General features: G+C 43.0%; 2 protein-coding genes across 7 annotated transcripts; one reads left to right on the plus strand and one right to left on the minus strand.

Annotated features, from left to right (window-relative positions):
• Positions 1 to 453: 453 nt before the first annotated feature.
• Positions 454 to 6,173, minus strand: ERI2 (ERI1 exoribonuclease family member 2). Of its 4 annotated transcripts, none has more exons than XM_055806216.1 (8): positions 6,042 to 6,173; positions 5,746 to 5,885; positions 5,358 to 5,470; positions 5,049 to 5,205; positions 4,444 to 4,544; positions 3,267 to 3,348; positions 2,507 to 2,595; positions 454 to 2,297 (listed from the first exon to the last, which is right to left on the minus strand). In XM_055806216.1, exons 1-8 carry the CDS (start codon positions 6,062 to 6,064, stop codon positions 951 to 953), a joined length of 2,052 nt encoding a protein of 683 aa, XP_055662191.1. In that variant the 5' UTR covers positions 6,065 to 6,173; the 3' UTR covers positions 454 to 950. The 4 variants fall into 4 exon arrangements, with proteins under 4 accessions (XP_055662191.1, XP_055662192.1, XP_055662188.1 ...); XM_055806217.1 differs by having other exon boundaries at positions 5,049 to 5,160; positions 5,358 to 5,485; XM_055806213.1 differs by having other exon boundaries at positions 5,358 to 5,485.
• REXO5 (RNA exonuclease 5) lies at positions 6,164 to 21,906 on the plus strand. 3 transcript variants are annotated; one of them, XM_055806210.1, is made up of 20 exons: positions 6,164 to 6,269; positions 6,491 to 6,604; positions 8,168 to 8,289; positions 9,160 to 9,286; positions 10,158 to 10,242; positions 11,743 to 11,892; positions 12,041 to 12,129; positions 12,950 to 13,065; positions 13,879 to 14,017; positions 14,589 to 14,683; positions 15,297 to 15,399; positions 16,004 to 16,140; positions 16,446 to 16,548; positions 16,892 to 17,002; positions 17,124 to 17,261; positions 17,761 to 17,853; positions 18,299 to 18,518; positions 19,039 to 19,232; positions 19,837 to 19,946; positions 21,689 to 21,906. In XM_055806210.1, exons 2-20 carry the CDS (start codon positions 6,494 to 6,496, stop codon positions 21,756 to 21,758), a joined length of 2,313 nt encoding a protein of 770 aa, XP_055662185.1. In that variant the 5' UTR covers positions 6,164 to 6,269; positions 6,491 to 6,493; the 3' UTR covers positions 21,759 to 21,906. The 3 variants fall into 3 exon arrangements, with proteins under 3 accessions (XP_055662185.1, XP_055662186.1, XP_055662187.1); XM_055806211.1 differs by lacking the exons at positions 6,164 to 6,269; positions 6,491 to 6,604; positions 8,168 to 8,289; positions 9,160 to 9,286 and adding an exon at positions 10,695 to 10,878; XM_055806212.1 differs by lacking the exons at positions 6,164 to 6,269; positions 6,491 to 6,604; positions 8,168 to 8,289; positions 9,160 to 9,286 and adding an exon at positions 10,675 to 10,878 and having other exon boundaries at positions 10,159 to 10,242.
• Positions 21,907 to 23,469: the final 1,563 nt, after the last annotated feature.

Genomic DNA, 23,469 nt, shown 5'->3' on the forward strand with positions numbered 1-23,469 from the left:
GCAGCAAGGTTGAGTATCTTTAACAAAAGGCACCAACATTATATTCTCTTAGATCCTGCACACACAGTTTGTTCGGTATTGCGGTTTCCTCCCTTTCCCAATAGATGGAGTTTGTTCAACAGCTGCCAAAAACTTGGTGGGAGTATTAGAAGAATGACCTGCACCAGAGGGAGTGGAGAAAAGATTAGAAGCCCGTGTTATTTTTTAATAGGAATTTTTAAAAAGTAAGATACTGCAGATTTACACAGTAATGGTGGGTAAAAAACATTATACTATATCCTTCTTAGTTTAGGTTTGAATGAATTCTTACCTGATTCCCACCACCTGGCTGTCTCAGGTGCTATACTAATAGCTAATAGTATAAAAGCAGACAGACTGATACAAATAAAATGGGAAACTCATGTACTCAAGTGCAACAGGTGATGTGTGTTAAATAAAGTATTTAATGAAGCGTCACCAGCATTTTATCTTTATTGTTATTTAAAGGATAAAAACCCCCAGAGTTTAAGAGAACACTATTGCTTCAAGAATCACTTTTGAGAAGTGTGCCAACTTCTACATACATTTTTACAATTTAGTTATCGTTACAAGTATATTTAGAAAAAAAGTTTAAATAAAATCTGTGTCATTAAAATATTATTTAAGGACTGGACTAGTAAAGAATTTAAAATAACATGATAAAGCGGAAATTTAAGTTTTGTAGCAACAGCTGCTCATACTTTAATTTTAGCACTTAGTAGTTTTATCTGTTCACTCACACTTCATTAACAACATACTTTATGACATACATACTTTTGCATGCTTGAGCAATTTCCATTTGTATCCATGTTAACCAAGTGTCATTTTTGTCCCATTCTCAGAACATGTATCTGACCTCATTTGACTGTCCTGATTGTATTAAGATTGGTCAACTTACTGAGTTTAAGATTGGGACAAAATATTATCAATTTTCAAGTTCTCATAGAGGGTCTAAGACACAAATATTTTTTATTGGAAGAAGTTCCTAAATTACTAGCAACAGTTCCAAGAGAGGTCAAAGCACCTGCATTCACGGCGAGACCATTAGATTTCTCTTTCAGAAATGCATATTCCCACTTGAAGTATCCACAGCCTTTCTTACTACCTTCATGCTTGCCAACAGGACAACAAAAAAATGCTTTGTCATGATTTGGACCGGCACTTGACACATACAGTTTTTTAGCTCTTCGACCGCACTTACACAAAGGGGGAGTTGCTTTTCCATTTTTCACAGCTGTTACAGACCGATTTGAATTGACTGCAGAGTTCGGAACGACAGGAGGCACTTGGGGCAACTTTGAACTTCTTAAAGGTAAGGAATGATCAAAAGATGCAGTTTTCTCTTGATATATAGCAAAGGACTGTTTTTTTGCTGGTGGGAATGTTTTTGGACTAGTTGGCTTTCTTTTAGGAACCTCCGAAGGAGTAGAATAATTTCCAGTTAATGCAGATTGTGCTGGAATAGCATTTACTTTTGCAGATGGTAACTTAAAAGCTGAAAAATCTGAAGTCTGCTTTTGTACCATTCCTACATTATAGATCGTAGTATCAGGACTTTTGTAAATAATCGATTTCAGAGGTTCCACGGGTGCTACAGTTTTCTCCAAACTTTGATTATCTGAACTCATTGCAGCTGATTGTTTTGAAGCTGTTTTTTCTTCAAACACTGTTAAAATATCTGTACTTGAGTCATCTTTGAATTGAACACAGTCCGAATTTTGTTCATACTGAGATTCTGGTATTAAAGCGACATCCTCCCAGTCAGTCAGCAGAGATAAGCAATCAGAACTGGTACTGATATCCTCATTGGAGATATTAACTGAGGAGATGGTAGTTGAGAAGAGCACTAGTCCTGATCCATGTCCTGGAGGGCTATATCTGGCTGTGCTCAGAGGCTGCCCTTTGCTCAGTCCTTGCCAAATGCCTGCTGATGCAGTAGCAACATTGGGAGATTGCTGTGCCCGCTCAAGAACAGCAAATCTGCCAGTAGATACGGTTGAAGAGCTTCGGGATTGAGCATTTAACTCAGTCCTTGAGCTGCCACTAGGTACAGCGTGGACATCTGCAGAGGAATCTGTGCAAGTGGTCTGTTGTTCCTCAGTTTGTACATTAGAATTTATCTTAATTCCAGCAACACCATTCTGGTTTTCCTCAGCCAGAGAATTTGTTTTACAAGTTCCAGCTCTAGATGTTTCAGGTCTGCTGTTACTTCCCAGTGGAGTCTTGTCAGTGAAGTTTACAGTCAATGTTCTGGAAATTAAATTGTTCTTTGGATGTACCTAAGGAGTCCATAAACAAAAGGAGATTTTGGAAAGTGAATACTCAGAAGTTTTAGAAATCAACGGACAAAATTAGTAAGTGTAACAGCCTAGGGATGTTCTGTTCAATTCATAGTCAAGATACTGTCTTTATTATTTGAATAGCTCACCTTTCATTGTATTCCAGGCTACAAAGCAAGTGGAAGGGAAGACACGAAGTAGTTACTAACCTTATCCAAAGATTTAGTAACCTTCAGCACACATCCATCACAAATCAGCCTCCAAGCAAGACGGGCAGTATTCCGAGAATCATCCAACCCTTCAAATGTATGTTTATATTAATGTCTTCTTTTTAAACTACTATTGGGGATAGTTCTTATTAGAGGAAAAATGTGATCTAGGTAAGCCTTACATAAATGACAGGGATTCAGAGAACTCTGACAGTTACCTAGTTCAAAAGAGGGAAGCAGAAGTAAAAAATTCCAAAGAATTCCCTGTGTTGAAACATCTGAGGATCAATCCATAGAGCTGAATATTATCCACAATTTTTAAAATCCTTTCTCTGTTTTATTAATCATGTCCCAAAAAAATAACCATATTGTGCTGGTATTCTCTTACACTAATATGCTGTCCAGAGCTATCAGGTAAAACCAAGTTTCCTTATCCATCCCCCACCTCTTTTCTTCTGCACCCTAGCAATTCAGAAATTGATCGTGTTGAACATGCACTTGATAACACTAGGAGAGATTTCAGAAAGCATGAGGTTAGAAATTACAAACTCTGGTCTTTGAAGCATCTAGCCTTTCTTCTTTTGATGTTTTTGCTGCACAGAATATTGCATGACCTGGAAGCAATAGCTACTGTTTAGAGTAATAACTAGCTATTACTAGCTGCTTTAGTTTAACTAACCGAAGCTAAATAGTAGCTATTTAGCTTTATTGAAATACATATATATATATATAAAAATGAGGATCATCATAGCATACTTACCAGAATGTTCCCGTCCTGCAAAAGCTATGCCCAAATCCTGCAAAGCACCACTTAGCCCTTTAGGCTTCCTATTATAGAAGGCCTAAGGAAAAAAATGCAGGTGCTTAAAAAAGCATTTTCAAAACCTCTTCACAGTGAAGTGGAAACCATTTCAGAAGTATCTCCTTCTGAATAATAAATCTCACAAGGCAATTGTACGAGTCAGGTATCTTCATTTTACAGTTGAGATAAATAATCGTCAAACTGTAAGTGACTTACTGTAATAAATTTGAACGGAAAGAACCATGAATCCCTTCTTTCAGTCTTAAACTAATCCAGTCTGTCTTAGCTCTGGAGTCATTTATTTGCACTTTATGGCTTACGTTGATGAAGGCCTTAACAGAGCAGCATTGAAGAATACAACTATAAATAGTATCTTGAGATGTTTAAACTGTTGCATACTGCAAAGTCATGGACATTAATATATTTGGCATAGGTATAAATTCTTTTTAAGTCAGAAAAATACGGTAATGCAACTCACTTGTGGTATCTCATTTGATCACAAGGAAAGGGAAATAGTCATGCTGTATATCTTTAGAGACCTAATCCGCTACCTAGGTTAAGAGCCTAAGCTCTAAGTGTCAGGACAGGTACACTCCTGGATCACCCTTTGAAAGTTAGGTGCTAGCCTGCATGTTAGAACTCTGTTGCAGTGTACACTATGTAAGACAATACACATTCATTTTTTCAGTATTATTCACCCTATTCAGAATACACTTTGTGGTCCAAGTGCAGTTCACATGTTAAACCTTTACATACCTCTAAACAGATGATGATGATGACTACTTTCTACACAGCAATGTAAGGCAGCAATAAGATCACACAAAATGAGGGAGGTTAGGAAGCAAGCAGAGCAAAAGATGTGAGGAAAGGAAGAGCAGTTCAGAAATTCTCCTAGGATTATCATTTGTTTATCTAACAGGAACACCAGGTAGTTTTCATAGCATTAAGATTTCTATTAAAATTCACACAGGTCTAGGGCATGTGGTTTGTTACTGAGTGATAACAGCATGGGAAGAAAACAGAAGGGTTACTCTAGTCACTGGAACAGACAATGTTGGCTTGTAATCTCAGATGCAGTTAGCCTTTGAGATGATAATACAGGTATAAATGTTTCACAGTCTGTCAGTCTTCTCACCCTGTATGTTGCTTTGAGATCAATCCAGGAATTTAAAATGTCAGGTTTTCGTAGCTGCTTCCTTTTACACTCATACTGCAAGCACACACCCAGGTCCCAATCTGCACAGAGAAAACCCACAAATAATCCATCACTAAAGAACTGGCCTAAAATCTACATAAAGGGATGTAACATCAGCATACTAGCAGTGTCCTGTATTGCTGGGCAGGAAGCACAGGCTGATTAAGTCTTTGTACATGAAAAGCAGTAGGGTTGCTGCAGTGGGACATCAGGGTAAGTGAATGCCTGTTGGTAAAAAATTACTTTGGATGGGTAAAGATCTCTGAGACCTCATTAAATCACTTAGACACATTAGGAATGGTGACACAGTTCACTGTATGTAGAGCAGAAAAATGTAACTGTCAGACCCCAGAGACAAAGATGTAGCAAACAGATCAGGTTTCAACAGATTTCGTATTTTCAGTCTTACCCCAATATTGCAGGTATTTAGTATCTAAGGACAGGGGTTTGGCTCACCAGACGTGAGGACGCCATCTCACTAGCGCCACCTAACGTTAGTTTTTTATGTGTATTACTCTGCGGAAAAAAATGAAAATTTTGTTTACCTGTCCAAGTAACAAAGGTACATGCTTTTGCTTCTGGAGTAGCATTACTTTGAATATCTGTAGTGAATATGATTTTCTTCTCCTTTTGCATCTTTTGAACCCATTTCATGAACTGTGATAGACAAATGTTTAGAGGGACCCCTTCATCAACTTGATCCTTCATGAAAGAGAACAAGAAGTATGTATGTGCTAATATACACTGAAATTCATTTGAAGTTCATTTGTTTTTGGCTCTTTAAAAAGCCTTTTTAAATAAAAGAGTAAATGACAATTATACCGGCATAAAATAATGCTAAATAGCAATTATACCTGTGTTATGCCCGTTAGTTCTGTACAAAATTCAGAGAGAATAGGATGCTCCTGGGGCTGGACATACGTGTGGAATTCCGATTCAATCTCTCCCGTCGAAGTGTTTAACAGGACTGCTGGGAATTCGACTGTGACGAAAACAAAAAAAGGAAAACAAAAAAACCCAACAAACCCAAACCACCAAGGAGAAAGGTTGAAGCTGGTGACAGAATTGACTCCGTTTGCTTGAAACCGACGTTGAAATGTCACTTAAAGAGTGACAACCTTCAAAGCTGCCGCCCAGGGGCCGCCCGGCCGTCCCCCGTCCCCCCGCCGCCCCCGTGTCGGGCCTGGGCTGCCCCACCCCCACCCCGTCCCCCCCGCCGGGCCGGGGCCGCCGCCCGCTCACCGATCTCGGGCCCGCGCCGCCGCCCGTCCCGCCAGCAGGTGGCCTCGAAGTCCAGGACGATCAGGTACCCGAAGCGCTGCCCCGCCGCCGGCCGCCCGCCGCTCCGCGCCCGCCCGCTGCTCCGCGCCAGCCCCAGCCGCCTGCGGGGCGCAGCCACCGGCACCGCCTCAGCGGGACCAGCCGCCCCCCGACCCTCCGCTGCGCCGGGCGGCCCGGCCGCCTCAGGGCCTCGCCCGCCTGGACACCCCCGCCCACCCCCGGTGCCGGGGGTCCCCACTGGGGATCCCCCCCCGTACCTGGCCAGGCGCTTGGTGGCCATCTCCGCCCTCAGCCCCGCGCGGCCGGGCAGCCACCAGCCCCGAGCGGCGCCGCGGCCAGGTCAAACCTCCCGCCGGCGGCAGCGGCCCCGCCCCGCCCGCGCAGTCGGCGGATCGGCTGCTCTGGCCTGGCCCGCAGGCAGGCGCGGGTAGCCGCGTGCCGAGGCGGCCGTATCCCTTGCGGCGGGAGAGCCCGGCGTGGCTGAGGTGGGGTCCGCGGCCGAAGGCCCTCCTCGGGGGACCGGGGGAGGAGGGTGCGGCCGGGGATCGGTCCCGCGGCGTCAGGGCTGCGGGCGCTTCCCCCTACCGATGCTGCCCGGGGAGCCCCGGCAGCGGGCAGGCGCTGGGCCCGGCCCGGGGCGCGGCGCCCCCGCTGTGAGGGGCCGTGGCGGCACGGCGCCGCCCTGACCTGCCGTGCTGTCCTGCAGGCCATGGCGAAGGCCGTCTGCGTGAACGGCTACAGGAGGCCCGGCGGCGGCGCCGGGGGGCTGCAGCCGGCCGGGAAGCGGAGGAAGGCGGACGGCGGCGGGCGGTGCACTGAGGTGAGCGGCAGCGCCCGTGGCGGGCGCCGTGAGGGGGGCGGCGGGCCCGGCCCCACGGCCTTGCTCTTCGCGCCGCGTCCCGGTGCCGTTGCGGCGCCGGGGTGCTGGGCACTGCACACGCCTGTTCTGGCGGCCTGGCGGGAGGGTTGGCCGGAGGCGGCACCCGCGGATAACGGCCGGGCTTCTGCTCCAAGCAGTACGGAGGTGCGCTCGTTTGGAGTGTTAGGCCCTTGCGTCCAAGGAATTTTGTTAAAATGTAAACACACTGTCCAATACCGTTTTTTCCTAAACAAATAGGTCTTCAAAGGAGCATTGTGGCTGCTTAGTACACCTGAAGGATGCAAAGCAGCCCCAGCTCAGAGCCTCATGGTAACACCTCGCTCACCCCGTTACACGGGCCAGGAGTGAGCGTGTCTGACCTGTGAGATCGGTCTGGTTGGTACCTGATCAAACTGCAATTCCTGGGTTTGGCAGGCAGCCTGTGCTTTGTGACCTGAAACTCCTGCTGGTTGGGATTTTTTGCAAAGCTCTAATTAGGATGTATTGAAAACAGCAGTGTCGTTTCTTGCTTGTCTAACATAGCACCAGAGATGAGGGAGTGGCAATTACACCACCCTGTGTTATTATTATTATCAGATGATTCTTAACCACTTGAATCTCAGCGTTGTCACCTCTGTTTCGCTCTCTTACCCAAGGACAAATGGCTTCAAAAGTGCACCAGCTCAGTCCCACGTGGGCAGGCTTTCAAATTAATGAGCACAAGGCTTGTTAGCATGGTGGGTGGGGAAAACACAGCTTCTGATAGTTGTTTATGCTGGTTTTTCTTTTCCCCTGTATGCTGTGATGTTTTTTCATCAGATAAAAAAAAAAAGTATTTTTAAAATTTTTACAGGTCAAATGCACACCATTGGAACAGGCCATATGGTCAGTGGAGGTCTCCAAAATCATGCATTTACTTGCTGGTTGGCTTTTAGGAGAATTTGTGCATTTAGGGTTAAAGAACCATTGTGTTGAACTATGTGGTACAGTCTGCTCCATCTCATCCATTTGATGCTTTCTTTCTGCAGTTTTCTTGGAGTTTATGGCACCATCTTTTTTTTTCCCTGCAGGGGTCAGCAAACCCACCTGCCAGAACAGATCAAATAATGTAAATACAGTAAATGGGTTTCAGCAAAACCTGACGTGAAGTGGCTACATATAACACTTGCATAAATACCCAAAGCTCTACTGCAGCAAATGGATGAATGGGTTGAGAGAGCACAACATTGTGTTTGAAAATTGCATAATTTTTAAGTGTCCTTACTGCTTACATCTACTTGCATTACTTTTATTTAATAAATCTTTGAGGTTAGAGTACCAAGGTTACTAAAATATTGATAGTAAATTTAATATTAAAGTATAGCCTGAATGGAAACTTTTGCCCATCATGAGTGGAAAAGTTATTTAAAATGTAGTTGATTGTATCCATATAGTTTCCTTTTACTGTACAATTCACTTAATTTTTTTCCATGAACTTTTGTGATTGCGTTAAACCTTTCTTTACTAGTGTTTCCTGTTTTGCAGAAAAAGTCATCTCGCTTGTCAGCAGCTTTATTTGGTGACGACTGCGAAATCAACCGTGACCAGCTGTATGAGTTGTTAAAGTATGCAGCTTTGGGAAAATGCCACAATGCAACACAACCGAGGTATAATATTCACGTTCAGGAATCAACCCTGTCTCCTGTTCTCACGTGTTGTGAAAAACCATACTGAAAGGCATATAGGCCATGCTGGTTTTGGAATAGCAATGCGGTTACCATAATGACAGCCTGATTACATGGATACAGTTGTTGTTAGACTTGGCCAGAGACCAGAATTCCTCTTCTGACAAAAATTCTACCATTTCATAGTTTTGTTTTATGCAGTTACCAAAAGCTAAACAGTTTTGTGGAAGCAAAGAAGCTTCGCACACTGAGAAACAAAATACCGTGTTAAAAATATTAACACAGCACAAAAAATGTTAACACTTTTTGTGTCAGATATAATTGAAACAGAGTGTTCTAGAGTGTTTTGGGAAAAACATTTTAATCCCTTTTCCCTTTCTCAGGGGAACTTAGCAATGGAAGGGAAAGGCTGAGGAGGGTATATAACCTTGGATGGCAGAAGTATGGTGAAATGTAATGAATCTTGAAATGAAACTCAAGGCAAAAATTATCCCACTTGAGGTTTTTAGTAGTGAATAGAAAATTATTTTGTGAAACTTTTTTTGATGCATTAATTCACTAGACTGCATCATAACAGCTGAAGTTACTCACGTGTATTACATTCCAATGCATATAAATGAGGTGTAAGTATCTTGAAATGGTTCAGCAGCAGGATTTTGCTAAAACTCATTCTTTCTGTCTCCCATATTCTGTTGCTTCCAGGAATATGTGGCTGTTTGAGATAAGCTATAAAGCCTATTCTGATTGAAGTAATTTGGCACTTTGCCATTCATTTAAAGCTGGGCTGGTTCCAAGTTTGTTTTTAAGAGTGCTTGATAATTGTTTTGCTTTTATTTTTTTTTTAAACTGCAGCTGGTGCCGTATTTATCACCAAAGCCACCTGGCTGGTGTTGTAGTTATTGTTCTACATGAAATGAGCCAACTCCATTTCTACAAATTCTATTTGCAGTTCAGACACCTCAGAAAAGTGTTCCAGCATGTAAGTCCTCAAACTGTATTGCCATCTTCTAAACTTGTTCCAGTCCTGAAACAATGTCCCAAGGATTAATTGCTGCAGTGTAATTACTGCATTTTCCAATAGGAAGTGGCCATCTTTGACTCTCAAAGCGAGCTATTAAGAGGATCTATTTGTAGCTGTTGTCAGCTCAGAACAAAGGCCAAGGCTTTGATATTAGAAGCAGGTCTTCAAGCCTTATGTCTTTGAAGCCTTACCAGGTGAAACGTGTATTGATGTTTCAGTCCTCTAGGTGAAATGTGTATTGATGTTTCAGTCCTCTGACTGTTACGCTTCCTGCATCTTCAGGATGCCAGTGAGATTAAAAATATCTCAGTTAATTTTGGAATTCACTCTGATTGGGAGACTCTCAGTAGAGTTATGCTATTCCCACTGGTTGAAAAATCTCACTTCTACTATTTGCATTTTATTTTGCATATTTTACTTTTACTTTATGTCAAGTTTCTCCCATTTCCCAAAAAGATCAGTAAAAAAAATATTTTAATTTTCTGAGTTACAAGCAACGTCTTTGAAAGAAGAAGGAAGGAAGCACTTTTACTCAGACTGCTTGAGAAATAATTGTCCCTGAACTGCAGCAAACGCAAATCACAGCTTAACTGCGAAGTCTGGAACTTGCCTTAGTTTCTATCAAAGAAAGTCTTGAGGTTTGCCTTCTTGATTGTATCAGGCAAGGTTTGGTTTGTGGGTTTTTTTTTTTTTTAACATGGGGAAAACACTAAACGTATTTCCACCCAGCCTCCTCTAAATTTGGCTGGTTTGGGGATCAAGAAAAATCTCATTTGCTTGCTATTTCTGCTTCTGTTTCAAAGGCTCTAACACATCTCTTTTTTTTCAGAGATTCACATTAATACCTTCCACTAATTTCCTAGCCAGCCTGTATGGAGAAGGAGCAAACCTGAAACCTCAAAACACTGCACAAGGTATCTTGTTTGGTTTTGCATTGTCTCTTTCAACCACAGTGATTCACTTTCAACAGCAATTCGTGACTTCGCATCCTGTGCAGTCCCAGCATGCTGCTATGGGAAACTTGTTTACAAAGGAAAACAGTGGCTTAAACCATGAGACTGGTTACCCTAAGTCATTCAGTAACTCTGCTGGGCTTATTGTCTCAAGGAAATGCAAAAAGTAGAGAGCAAGTTTTTAACATGTTTAATCCAAAATTCTGATGCTTCGTTACCCATTTTGTGATTATTTTATTCTAAGAAGTATCTAATAAAAGATTCAGAGATACAAATTAGATTCAAGCTAAGTAGTTAACTCATTTCTTAGTTTTCTTTGTTATACTGAGCAGCAAGTCAAGGTAAAGAACGGGTGTGTTGACGATTGATTTCCTATTTTTACACTCTTTATAGAGGTGATTATAATCCAACAGGCTTGTAGAAAACCTGCAAGAGTCTACAATGCGAACTTCACTGAAATTGTTAAAAGTGTAACAAAGAATCTTGAATTCAAGTCCTAAATGGGAGAACGAACAGCTGTTACTTTCAATGTATTGACAAAGTCCTCTAGCATCCTGACTGTAAACCTACTGCACAGTCACAGATCTGAGATGTCAGGTATATTTTTCTTTTAAGTGCCATCTGCAGAGAATCACCTACAGGATAATTTAACTTTTTACAGCTGTGGATTCTGCTGTCACCTCAGTGCTTGTTTCTTTGCCAGTCACACTTAAGAGTATTATTTTTTCCTGCTAATACTTACGGGAAGGAATTTCACAGAGAAGGCAGAAGAAAAAGAGAACTTGTTTTACAGGTTACATGAAGTAACAGATGATTATGTTGTCATGTTTACGAGGCAAGTTTGTTCTCTCTATTTCTGAAACGAGCATGAGGCAGAGACTTGTGATGTGACTTGCTTCTGAATCAGCCAGCAGTGTCAGTAGCTGCACTGGGGGAAAGATTCAAGTATCCTGAATATCAAGTATATTTTTTAAATAAATAAATAAATATATAGTGTATACATTATATATAGTATTGTTTATATATAATTTTGTATATATAATCTATATTGTGTGTTTATATATATACACACACAATAAATGAGATAGAAACTGGATATTATATATAGAAACGAGGGGGAGAGATTTGTGATTATTTTATTCTAAAAAGATTCTAATAAAAGATACAGAGATATAAATTAGATTCAAGCTAAGTAGTTACTCATTTCTTGGTTTTCTTTGTTATACTGAGCAGCAAGTCAAGGTAAAGAAAAAATCACAAAAGATTATATTTATCTAAAAATAAACTGGAGACAGATAGGCTGTCTGTCTGTCTGCCTGTCTATCTATATCTCCAGTTTGTTGTTCCAGGCAGTGTTTTCCTTTGAAATGGTGTAGCCTCTCAGTGTGCATAATATTGCAGAAAACTGACTGCACGTAGGGAGTGTTACATGAACTTGACAGATGCTTGTGTATTTTACAGGTTTGACTTCCACCAGCAGTGACTGTATTCCTGAAAGCTCACACTTGCAATGTGATCCCATAATTCAGAAATACGGAGAAAAAAAACGGGGCCTTACTAGCTATACTCTAACTTTAGAAGAGCAGGAAAAAAATGACTATCCCATAAAAGGTCAGTTTTTGAGGGCTTTTGTTTGGTTGTTTTGTTTTGTTGGTTTTTTTGTTAATTTTGACAGTGATATGTTTGGTCATATAAGATATATGATGAGTTTTAGAAGAGAGCGATCTGTTTCTTATTCATGGCTATCTTTTCATTCTAGGCTCCCCTGGATGTAAGGACTATATATATACAGAGTGTGATCAGCAGAGGACGGACAGCAGCCCCCTCTTTGGTCTGGATTGTGAAATGGTAAAAAATAAATCTGTGTGGCCTTACAAAATACAGTCAAGCAACCAAACTTCTACCAGCTATTCCAAAGCGATCAAGTGTATTTGGTAAACCACTTCTGACATATTAGTATCTGCTGCCAGTACCTTCATTGATGGTACCAGTGCTAATGCAGGCATGGGAGGGACTCAGGAGGTGATTCTGACAACAAGACAGAAATACTATCTTGAGCAGTGCAGCAGAGAGCTCTGTTCTGCATTGGCTGTCAGAGCAGCAGCTGGATGTGCAGGCCCATCAGCAATGCTGCAGTAACCCCTGAGACTGCTGTGGAATTCCTCCTCCCAGCCCTCCCCAAGGCTTGGGAAAGGGAAGGTATTTCCCTATCACCCATCTGTCTGTTGGCCATCACAGTTTTGGCAACATGCTGTGGCAAGGATTCCTCCTTGAGTGCAGTTTTGACCTTGCAGAGATGCCTCTTTGGCATCAGCATTGAGTAACTAGTGATACAACCTGGGCTCTGCTTTTAGGTTGTACATGTTCTCTGGTGAAGGTGCTGTCAGTGACAGCTGTGCAGTGCGGAGCACAGACTGATTCTGTGAAATCAGCACTTCTTGATAATGGTTTTCTTTGTGCTGTGCTTGCCTCTATGTTTGCTGTGCTGATGGTGGGCATTTAACAATTACAATTAAACGTGCTACAGTATAAAACAACTAGCTATGAGTGGTCGATCTAAGTTGAGTAACTCCTTAGTAGTGATGCTGGCTGCAGCCAAAGCAGATGTTGGCTAAGGTGAGTGCAGCATCACACTGATTCGGCAGCTGCCTCTGCTTCTTCCTGACAGTGCCTGACTGCAAAGGGGAATGAAGTCACTCGTGTCTCTTTGGTGGATGCACAGGGTCAATGCCTCTTGAATGAGCTAGTCAAACCTGAAAGCACAGTACTGAACTACCGCACCAGGTGACTTGCACCTAAGTTTCTTATCTCTTTGTCTTCATGCAGCCCTTCCAAACGAAGCCTGTTACACAGGACCTTTCAGAAGGCTTTGGTTTGCACAGATGCCTACTGCATTTCATTCAGTGTTAAGAATAAAGTTCTTGCTATGTGATTAGAATAATCAACATTATGTATACACTTTCTGCTGCATAATGCCCGTGTGGCTACTAGGCAAAAGCATTACTGTTCTGCAGTGGTCTAGGAAAAGATGTTACAAATCAATGATACACAGTACAAGTTACTCTTCACTGCTGGCTATAAAATAAGATGGAAGGTAAGAGTACAGGAGCAAAGTCTGCGTCTCTCTGCTCTGTAGCTAAGTTTGCTCATCTGTAAGAAATTAATAGAGCAGCTCATTAGTTTGTACACATCTCTAGGGCTGGGCTCAGGATTATAACAAAAGCAGGCAAAACTCAAGCCTTGTCTTCTCCAAAACTGTGCCCAGCTTTATCCAGGAGGTGATGTGCCAATTTCCTCAGGTTGCGTGGAAGCATCTTCCACCATCAGTCTTGCAGTATTTCCTTACTTGTGCTTTTTGATGCTCACTGCATCACCTAAGAATAAGTTATACATGAGAGAGAGAAACTTTTGAAACAGATGTGGTAGCACCATAGCAGTTCAATATACCTGCAGTATATTCTCTTATGTTGGAACAGAAAGCAGTAAATAGCGTTCTGTCATGAGTCAGACTGAGTTTGTATTTTACATGCCCTGCTTGTAATACTCTGCAGTAGGCGCTGTTGCTAATGTGCTGCTTTCACCTCATTTGTTTTGAAGATTCTCAGGAATCACAAAGAAAATGCTTCTTCCAGTGAAAACAACGCTGTCAGACATCCAAACCAGACTAAAAAAATTGCTTCCCAATGATGCAGTATTGGTGGGTCATTCTCTAAATGCTGATCTTCAGGCTTTGGAAGTAAGTATGCTTTTAAGAGTATTTTTCCCAACCCTGTGATACTCATTTCAGACCTGAAAACGCTAAACCATTCCTCCTTTTTTATTAGTGAACACTTGTTAATTGCTTTTTATTATGAATACCCTTATGTCTGCAAGGATTTAAAAGAGAAAGACTCTCCTTACATCTATAAAACTTGCAAGGGGCTGTTCAGAACCTAAAAGGAAGGGAGAAGTCTGCCCAGACATACGTACAGTTGCAGCAGAAGCTTTACCTCTCTGCTTCAGCTAATATGTTTCTATGCTTCTAATAGCTCTGTCACAGGAAGAACTCACGCCCTTCCTATATTTAATTTAACCAACCTAAAATGCTTGAATCATAATTGAACTTTCTAACCCAATCTAGATTTTCCCTAGAGAGTGTTAGAAAGGAGAGTTGGGCTTGCTTCATTATTCCCCTCTGCTTGCTTTTTGTGGACCAGTTATCTATCAGTGAGAAACTGGCAACTGAAATGACAAGGCAGTGGAGTTACTGCCCAGTTCTAAATGACTGCTCTTCTTAAATTAAGCTGGTGATGTTTTCTCTCCTCCAGATGATCCACCCCAGTGTTATTGATACTTCATTGCTTTTTGCCAGGAATGAAGGTCGACGATTTAAACTAAAATTTCTAGCCAAAGCTGTTTTAGGGTAAGATTATTACTGTATTATCATGGGAAATACTAGAAACTGTCGTGGTAGGTCATAGGGTCTTGCTTTTCTACTAGTAGCATCAGAATTACAATTTTTTTTCATTAAAATTCAAAATAAAGGAGCAGGCTGTGCAAATAGACATGATAAAGAAGAATTAACTGCCTGCTTGAAACATCAGGCAGCATAATAAATTGGCTTCTCTTTGGGCTAGCAGGGATGCTGTGACCCAAGCAGATTTGACTCTTAGCAAAACTAGCTTTTCTGCAGGTGTGTAGCGGTACCAGTGTATTGAATGTCTTGCTGTCTGTGTGCAGACTGTGAGTTGGGTCATTGGTCATGGAAGAAGTAAAATTAACAGTCATGCATCAGAGTACCAAGTATTAGCACTGCTTCTGTGAAACCCAGTAAACATATGTTTTGTGTTTTGCTCAACATTGCAAAAACATTTCTTGCAGTAACTTTTAGGAATATTTCACAATAATGCTGCTGCACAGAACTGAAATCCTTTTTGGAGAGGGGAAAGCTATTTTGCCCAGAAAGGAAAAGACGGGATGTTTGTCAGTGTGGAAAAACAGATAACCTGCCTATATGTGTCATTTTGATGCCCTAGGAAGGAGATCCAGTGTGAACAGATGCTTGGGCATGATCCGGTAGAAGATGCCAGAGCTGCTTTGGAATTGGCTCAGTTCTTCATTGAGCAAGGACCAGCAAAGGTAACTATGTCTAATTAAGACTTCTGTCCTTAATTGCAGAATGTACAAGTTGTTGTGCTTATGAAGCAAACCATTCCTGCCCATAGTTTTGTTGATTTGAAAGAGAAAATGGAGCTGTGCTAGAGGCCTCAATTTTGACAGCTTGTTACTTTCAGCACATATCCAGGTATCTTAATGACCTGAGCATTGCCAGTGTTCCAGCACCCAAACACTGACATGAATCCGCATTGCTGCACTGATCGTGAACAGGGGCATTGTGTAAAGAAGGATCGAGACACTTCCAGCCTACAAGAGTGCCTGTCATTTTTCCACATGAAAGAAGTGACAGACCTTGTATGTTGTGGTGGTGATTCAGATGGGTTTATGAGCCTCTTGCTTGTGTCATTGCTTTCTGAGAGAACTTTTTCAGAGATGATTGCTGGTTGATGCTGTGAGTGCCGCATGCTTGAAAATGACAACAGAAAATAATAAGGCAAGAAATTAATGCCTGTGTTTCTTCACTACTGCGGAGTCTGCCTGCATGACTCAGAGAAAGCACATGCTTCTTGGTTAGCTACAATTAGCTGAGATGAAAGCCAGCTACTAATCTTCTTCCTTCCCCAAGGTAGCAGAACTAAACTTGGAGATGCTTCTGACAACTGAAAAACTGGCTGAGGTTCTGCAGAACAAAGCTGCATTACAGCAACAAGGATGTAGGGTCCAGAAACAGTTGAATGAGCCTCCACATTCATCCAAACCATGGTAATGAGGTTCTCAAATAATGTTTTTCCTGAAGTTAAATCCTCAGTAAAATCAAACAAGTGTCTCGTTTTTCAGAAGCCATCAGGATCTTCAGAGAGGCGCAAATAATTGAGCATAACACTGAAAAACATTCAGAAGTTGTATCTTAAATTTCACAAAGCATTTTCTAGGCTTCTTTTGATGCTGAATACATTTCAGATTTCTTTAATGAAGTGTATCATTTTTCTCTGACAAGTACTTCTTGAAAGCTTTTAATTCACCATGTTGGTAAGTACTGTGACTCACAGCTTTCTTCTCTCTGGTAGTTTTTTAGACTGCCTGCAGGTCACTGGCCAAAAACCCCTCCTTTTGGGCAGACTGGACGCTTCTGGCCTGTGTCAGAGTAACCTGAGCACTTCAAACAAACAGGTGACTGGACTTAAGAGTGGGTTGGTCTAAGCAAGCACCAGAGTAGTTCAAAGTTCTCGTTCTGGGGGTGGGAAGAGGAGTCCTATTTTAAAGGGCTGACTGACAGTACTGTTAGCAATACTGTTAATACCAGGTTGGCTAAATCCATTTTAACATTTCGGAAATAAGCTTTGATCCTCTACATCCTTTCATGACTCACTAAGGAAGAATTTTTGCCTGAGGGCTTCCTTGGACAATAATGAAAATTAAAGTTGGGAATTAAGTTCAACTAGTTTTGTTTCTGACCCTTTGCGGTACAATTGTCTTGCACCTCTTTGAGCCTTGTGTACTCTTGTCCCTCCAGATTCTTCAGAGAGCCTTAGAAGATGTTCCCCTGTCTGCATTCAGTATCATTCAGTTCAATTTGGGTCCAGAGTACACTGCATCTCACCTTCTTGCTGGCCTTTGTGAAGAGGTAATTTTTTTTGTGAGAATAGTCTTTATTGCTGAGCTTGGAAAGAGACATTTATCTGGTGGCACCAAGTAGTTAGTTCCTTTGCTTTGTGAAGTTCCTTCTCTCATCTGTGTCCCTACAGGTGAGAGGCAAGCTGACTGACATGCTGACAATTTACGCAGGTCCTTTTGAAGAAGGCATTTGCCTGAAGTCTGTGAAAAAAGAATTTGGGAGGTGTGGACCAATCCAGTCTCTTACAGTGCTAACTGAAACATACCAGGTGAGGAGCCCTCAAAGCATGAAACTTGCTGACAGGCATGGAAGGTCTGAGTAATCTCTTGGAAAGACAGGGATTAGAACCACTGAAATAACTGGTCTGTTTGGGGTTTTTTTCTGGTGGTTTAGTCATCAGCTGCAACAATTCAGGGTATCTAAAAGCTGGTCCACACAATGACAAGAATAAACACAGCTCGTGTAGCTTCACTGTGCTGTTCAAGCTAGAGGACTTTGTGCTGGAGAAGCTGAGATGCTTTTTGTCTCTCAAGAGAACTGATATGCTAAGGCCTTTAATGTAAAAGAAAAAATGTTATTAATTGAAAAGCTAATTGAAGGTTGTTTTTAACAGCTACAGTATATGGAGTGTTACATATATTACGCCCAAACCTTTTTATATTCTGTTTTTAAAAGAAAACATAACGTTATTGAAACCTGACTTTTAAAAAGGGAGGGCTAACGTGTCTTATTGATAAGCCTGAAGTATCTTATCGTTCTTTTTCAAGCCCTATGTCTGTATCCAGTACGAAGTGCTGGAAGCTGCCCAGCTTGCTGTGGAAAGCCTAAACGGAGCAGAGGTAGCAGGATCCTGCATTAAGGTAAACAATGTAAATAGCAAAACAAATTCATGTTGAGCACAGGAACAGTATCCAGTATGTCTCGTTTAACACCTGCTCACAGCATAGCATCTGGGCAGTGTCTGGCAGAAAGGAAATGGTTATAGCCCTCTTTTTCCTGGCAGAAGGGGGTGAGAAACCATTCTGACCTCCAACTGCAGCTTTAAAAGGAAGAGCCAAGTTAACAGGGTATTAAAATGCCATATACAAAGTATGGCATAGTTAATTTTCTAGTGTTTCTGCATTACAAACCTGATCTCTCTTCCTTTTTCATGAATAATTAAGTTAGCCTTCATTAGTTACATATTTTTCAAGGGAGGGAAAATAGCTTGTCAACTTCTGGTAATGGGAGAAAATATTTCAAAATAGAAGCTCAGAGCACAGAGCTGCTTGGGCTGACGTGCTGTTCCCGCTGAATCCACCCCAGGTCCAGAGACCTGTCACTGCAGCAATGCTGGACTGTGATGTTTTGATAAAGGAACTGGAACTGGATGTAGAAAATGAAGGCGTGATTTATGTGGCGGGCCTAAAGAAGTCATTAACGGAGACAGACTTGCAAGAAGAATTCAGCCAGTTGAAAGACCTGGAAACACTGTTCCTGCCAAAGGATCTCCAAAGTGGAAAGCACAGGAACTGCTGTTTCCTCAGTAAGTAGCTTCACATACAGCCTGCTTATTTCCTTCAAATAAGCGCATTCAGCAGCCCTTGGGACTTTGCAGAGACACAGCAAGAGCTACTGAAATGTGTGTATGCTTAAAGTGATGGTATTTAAAATACTCCAGTGAAAGCATGCTTTGTTTGGAGGAGCAGTTTACAGGTAAATATTAGAAAGGGAAAAAAAACCTGCTTTAAAAAAATTATCTTTACTTTGAAAAGTTGTAGGATAATTAATTTGCTCCGGTACTTGAAGCTACTGTGCAGCTTCACACAGGCAAGTAATTGCCCAGAAAAAAAGGTGAGGAGAACAACTGGATGAGTGCTGTTCCAGTTAACAGACATTTCTATAGTCTGATGTTTACCTGTAGCAAAATGAGGATCTGCTTGCTGCAGTGATTCCCGTTTCTCACCTCGGTCCTGCTCCATGCCCTTAGTCCTGACCTACATGTGCCAAGGAACAGGGCAGCAACATCACTGCCAAAGCACCTTCCCCTTCTCTTTGCGTTTCAGAATTCCAGAAACCAGAGAGTGCTGTGGAGGCCCTTGAAGTTATAAATGGATGGATGGCAAAGGGTAGCAGACTAAGAAGTAGAAACGCTCTTGCTTCAGGTCACCTCTGGAGATGGATTTGGCAAATGAATCACAGCCCTGGGAAGCCAGGAAGAAACATCGTACATGAGACAACAGAGCAACTGTCTGACTCTGTGAGTGTAGGGCTGTGCTGACGGTAGTGAGGAGGTACTGCCCTGGGAACCAGGAGTGCTAACTTTGAGCAGACCTGGGTGCAGAGCTGCATGTAACAGAACGGTCTCTTTCTGCTGGAGCGCAGAGGTGGCCAAGGATCCCACGGGGCCGTTTGGAGGAGCAGTATCACATGAGATAAATGCGGTGTTTGCAGGGTACTCTATAAAAGCAGCCTGGCTGCTCAGGGCAGTGAGTGATGCTACGCAGGAACTGAAGCCTGTACCACCTGAGAGCAGACAGAGCAACGTACAGTTGTAGCAAGTGGTATGGGAGTTGGAGGGAGAGAGGACTAGCTGTGCCGCCATACAGGAAAGAGCAGCTCTGTTGGCAGCTCTCATTTTAGCGGAGGAAGCTGCAGTGCCATGTGAGTAGGGCGTGTGGTTCTCCCTGCTGCTGAGCCGCTGCCCTGCCAAATGCCAGCCCCTAACAGAATCACTGCTCTCCTCACCTGTTTGACCTCTGACACTGCCCAAGGGTCAGTCTCGCCACACGCACTTTGAAGTGTGATTGCTACAGGTCTGCAGCTGAATTGGGGGATTTTAATGCTTATATTCTGTTATGCAGGAGCTGGATCTAAGGAAAAAGGTGAAGAAGTTAGACCACCGTATCAAAAAGCTTTATAGAAGTCTGCAGAATAACACCCTCTGCATTGTTCTCTTTCCTGGAGTGAACAGGTAACTTGCCACCTATTTTGCAAAGAGACAAGGAAAATACATAGAATAAGATAAAAATATTTGGCTATTAAAAATTAAAGCCCTGCACAAGGAAGTGAAAGCCTGAGAGACTTACTCAGTTTGACTTTCATGTTCAGCCAGTAAAACCTCAACAGTAAATTCTGCCTGTAAGCCATGTCTGATCCAGAACAAGCGCAAGTGCTGAAACCACTTATGTAGCTGATGGTCCAGAGTAGCAAGGCTGAGGTACACTGAATTATACTGGTTGTCTCAGTTCACCCACCTTCTCCTGCTGGATGTTTCATCGCTAGTGTTGAAGAGGTACATTTTATGTGCCCATGAGACAATAGACCAGAATTTCCACAGCAGCCACTTTTTTGGGGTAGTTTTGTATGTTTATTTTTTTAAAATCACCCAACTACTGCAGCCAAGGCACCATCTGCCCCTTGTTGCCTTGTGGTACCCTGATGTACACACTTCAGCCATAGCTGATGAAGGAGGTGGTTCGTTCCCTCGTGTGAGGGACAGAACTGCAAAAACAATAACACTTCCACTGAGGCCTTCAGCTTTCATAGCAAGTGGCAAGTCTAGAGCAGAGCTGGGCTTCAGCACTAGTATTAGAGATGCTTCTAGATGCGGTGGGCTTCCTGCATTTCAGGCTGTGGGGCCTGAACTGCCCGTCATTCACTGCTTAGTTATTAACCAGAGGTTAAATCTTTCCCAGGCAAGGCGCTAGATGCTGAGTACATACTTATTTCAGCAGCCTTCTGTTCTCTCACTGCGTCACTGTTCAGTCAAATAAAGGTCACGTTTACCCTTGCTTTTCTTCAGTTACCCTTCAACAGAAGGGATACCATTCCTTGTGGGGACAGAAGCCATGCCCTGAAATAGAAGCAGGGAGACAGAATTGCTCAGCAGCATCTCTTCTGCCTGGTTAGGCAGCCAGGCCAGGTTCCCCTCTCTTGCTTGCAAAGCTTCCTGAGAAGGATGGTGGTGCTGTATTATCCTCTGCACCAGTGTCCCTAGAAGGGAGATGCATCCCAAGCCTAGAGTGTGTTTAGGCTTAATGCCAGTGACAAGCTGTTTCAGGCAGGTTGCATGCCAAGGGCTGCTCTTGCTGTCATTTGCTCTAATTGTTCTGTTTCTAATAACTTTTTTAAAAAATTAGGGGTTTTTAAATAATATGTCTTCTTAAATAAAGATCATTAAGCTGTTTCCCACACATGCACCCCAAAGAATAGCATACAAAATGAGACAGTATTAATTCCTACCTTATTAGCTGTGCTGATTGCATGTGGCTGTGTGGCAATGGTGCTTGCACAAGCGCAGTATCTCATACTGCCTCGGTGTGCATCGGCCACGGGGGAGGGCAGAACTGAGGGCAGAACAGGTGGATTCAGGAGTTTGGATCCACAAGGAGCCTACAGGTGCCCACAGAGCCTGGCTCGTGTCCCCCTCAGGCTGCTGCGTGGGTTGGAAGGGAGCTCCATTCCAGCCTTGGAAGAGGTTTCTTGCAAAGGATATTCCTGTATTACCGCTTCCCAGAGGGCTGACAGTCCAGAGGAGGCCTCTTGAGTAAAAAGAACACCGAATAAATGTTGGGTGGGAAAAAAAAAAGGATAAAATAAAGTTTTCAAGCTGCTGACCCTGAGGGTTGCAGGCTTCTCACCACTCGACCAGCAAGCTTCTATGCATCAAGGCTGGTGTGAGCAGAAATAACTCACCTCTTGTTTGTGTTGCAGCACACGTGGATCACAGTCTGGCCTTGGTCTGATGGGAATAAAAGATGACGGAGGGAGGAGTCCTTGTTAAACTGCCAAGTTTTTAAGCAAAGTCTTTTGTTATGATATTTTTAATTACTTTAAATATTGATGTCTTTGTAAAGCTATCTTACCATAAGAACAATAGGCTTTCGCTCCATATCTTTTACAAAGTCTAAAAATAAAAGCTATTCAAAACATCTTAAAGCACAAAACCTTTTCCATTTAACCCTTCTTGTCATGGCAGTTTTCCTTGGCAGTGGGTGAGCGGGAGGAGCTGGGGACAAGCCCCGGGAGTGTTGCGTAAAAGCCTGTAGGATGGTAACTCGGCAAGTACCGGCCGCGTTGCCTTCACTGAACCATTGCAGGCCGTAAGGCAGCAAGCCAGGTTAGTGTCCTACCTGCAGCAGCTGCTCCACAGCTAACAGCTGTTCTCAGGAATTGTGTGGATTTCTGGAAGCGTGCTGTGCCAGCTCCTGCAGCAGAGTCTCTGCCCCCTTTCTGGGAAAGTGCTGTACTTAGTCCATGGTCAGGCACAATTGGTGATTCATGCTTCTTGGACAATCCCCACCCTCTCCTCCCTCCCTGACCACCCCCCACATGCCTCAAATGCAAAAAAAAAAAAAAAAAAAAAATTACAGGGTGGCTGTGGGAGGGGCAGGGGTCATTTTAAGGAAAGCACACACCTGTGTGAATGTCACACTAGCTGGGAGCAGTTGCAGTAAGCCCGTGCGCTACCAGCAGCGGGACGAGCCCATTTGCAACCTGACAGCTTCACAGACCTGTGCTTTGCAGCCATCGGCACCTAAAATAAAGGCTGCTTGAGCATTTCTTGTTAACATACAGAATTTCCAAGCAGGACACCTAGGAGAGCTTTTGGCACTCAGGAAAAAAAACCAAAAAAAAAAAGCAAAATTAAAAGGAAACGTTTGTTACATGGTTCTAACATGAGACAAAGGGATTTTCTTGATCTGAATTAGAATAGGCTGAGATGAAGTTGAAATAGTTACTTCAGAAGTTACTAAATACAGCTGATTGATAGAATATTTACAGCCTCTTACTTTCCACTGCCAAGTTCACTGTGCTGGGCTCGAGGAAAGAGCAGCTTACAGAGCAGAAGTTGGGAGCTGCTGTGTGGAGGAGCAGGGGAACATGAAGGCCGGGGAGAGAAGGGCAAACGCAGCAGTAGCCCACGGGCAGCCCCAGGAAGCAGGCAGTAGCTGCTCCCGTCTGTGGTGGTCACACCCAAATCTAAAGCCTCCAAAAGTCCTGAAATGAAATGTTACTAAGCAAGGTGAACGCAGCCATTTTTTTCTTCTAAAAAGATGCTTTACCCACTCCAAGTGAGCCCGGCATCCTTCCACCGTAGCTATTGGAAACAGGTAAGCATCAACATCGGTGCTACCACAAAATGCAAAAGGGAGTCGCGTCCCTTCACCCAGCGCTGCCGGTGCTCCCCACTGACCCCCAGCCCAGCAGAGACCACGGGGTCAGGCAGCTCAGCGGCAGGGGGCACATGGCAGACCGACCTCAGCACACACCCCGTAAGGGTACGTCACCCAGCATCTTGCGGACGCCTGCACTGCAAAGTTGAAAAAACCCAGCTAGTTTTCCTTCCATGCACGTAAAAATGATGTCGTCACCTCCCTGCAAGGACTAGTCAGGATTTAGAAAGCATCCAGGATTCCTGCTTGAGAAACTCTGGAGATGACAAATAAAACTAGCAAGAGTCCTATTTATAGGCATGAAAAAATAATTAATTT

Source organism: Falco peregrinus, chromosome 5 (assembly GCF_023634155.1).
Source record: "Falco peregrinus isolate bFalPer1 chromosome 5, bFalPer1.pri, whole genome shotgun sequence".
NCBI lineage: Eukaryota > Metazoa > Chordata > Aves > Falconiformes > Falconidae > Falco > Falco peregrinus.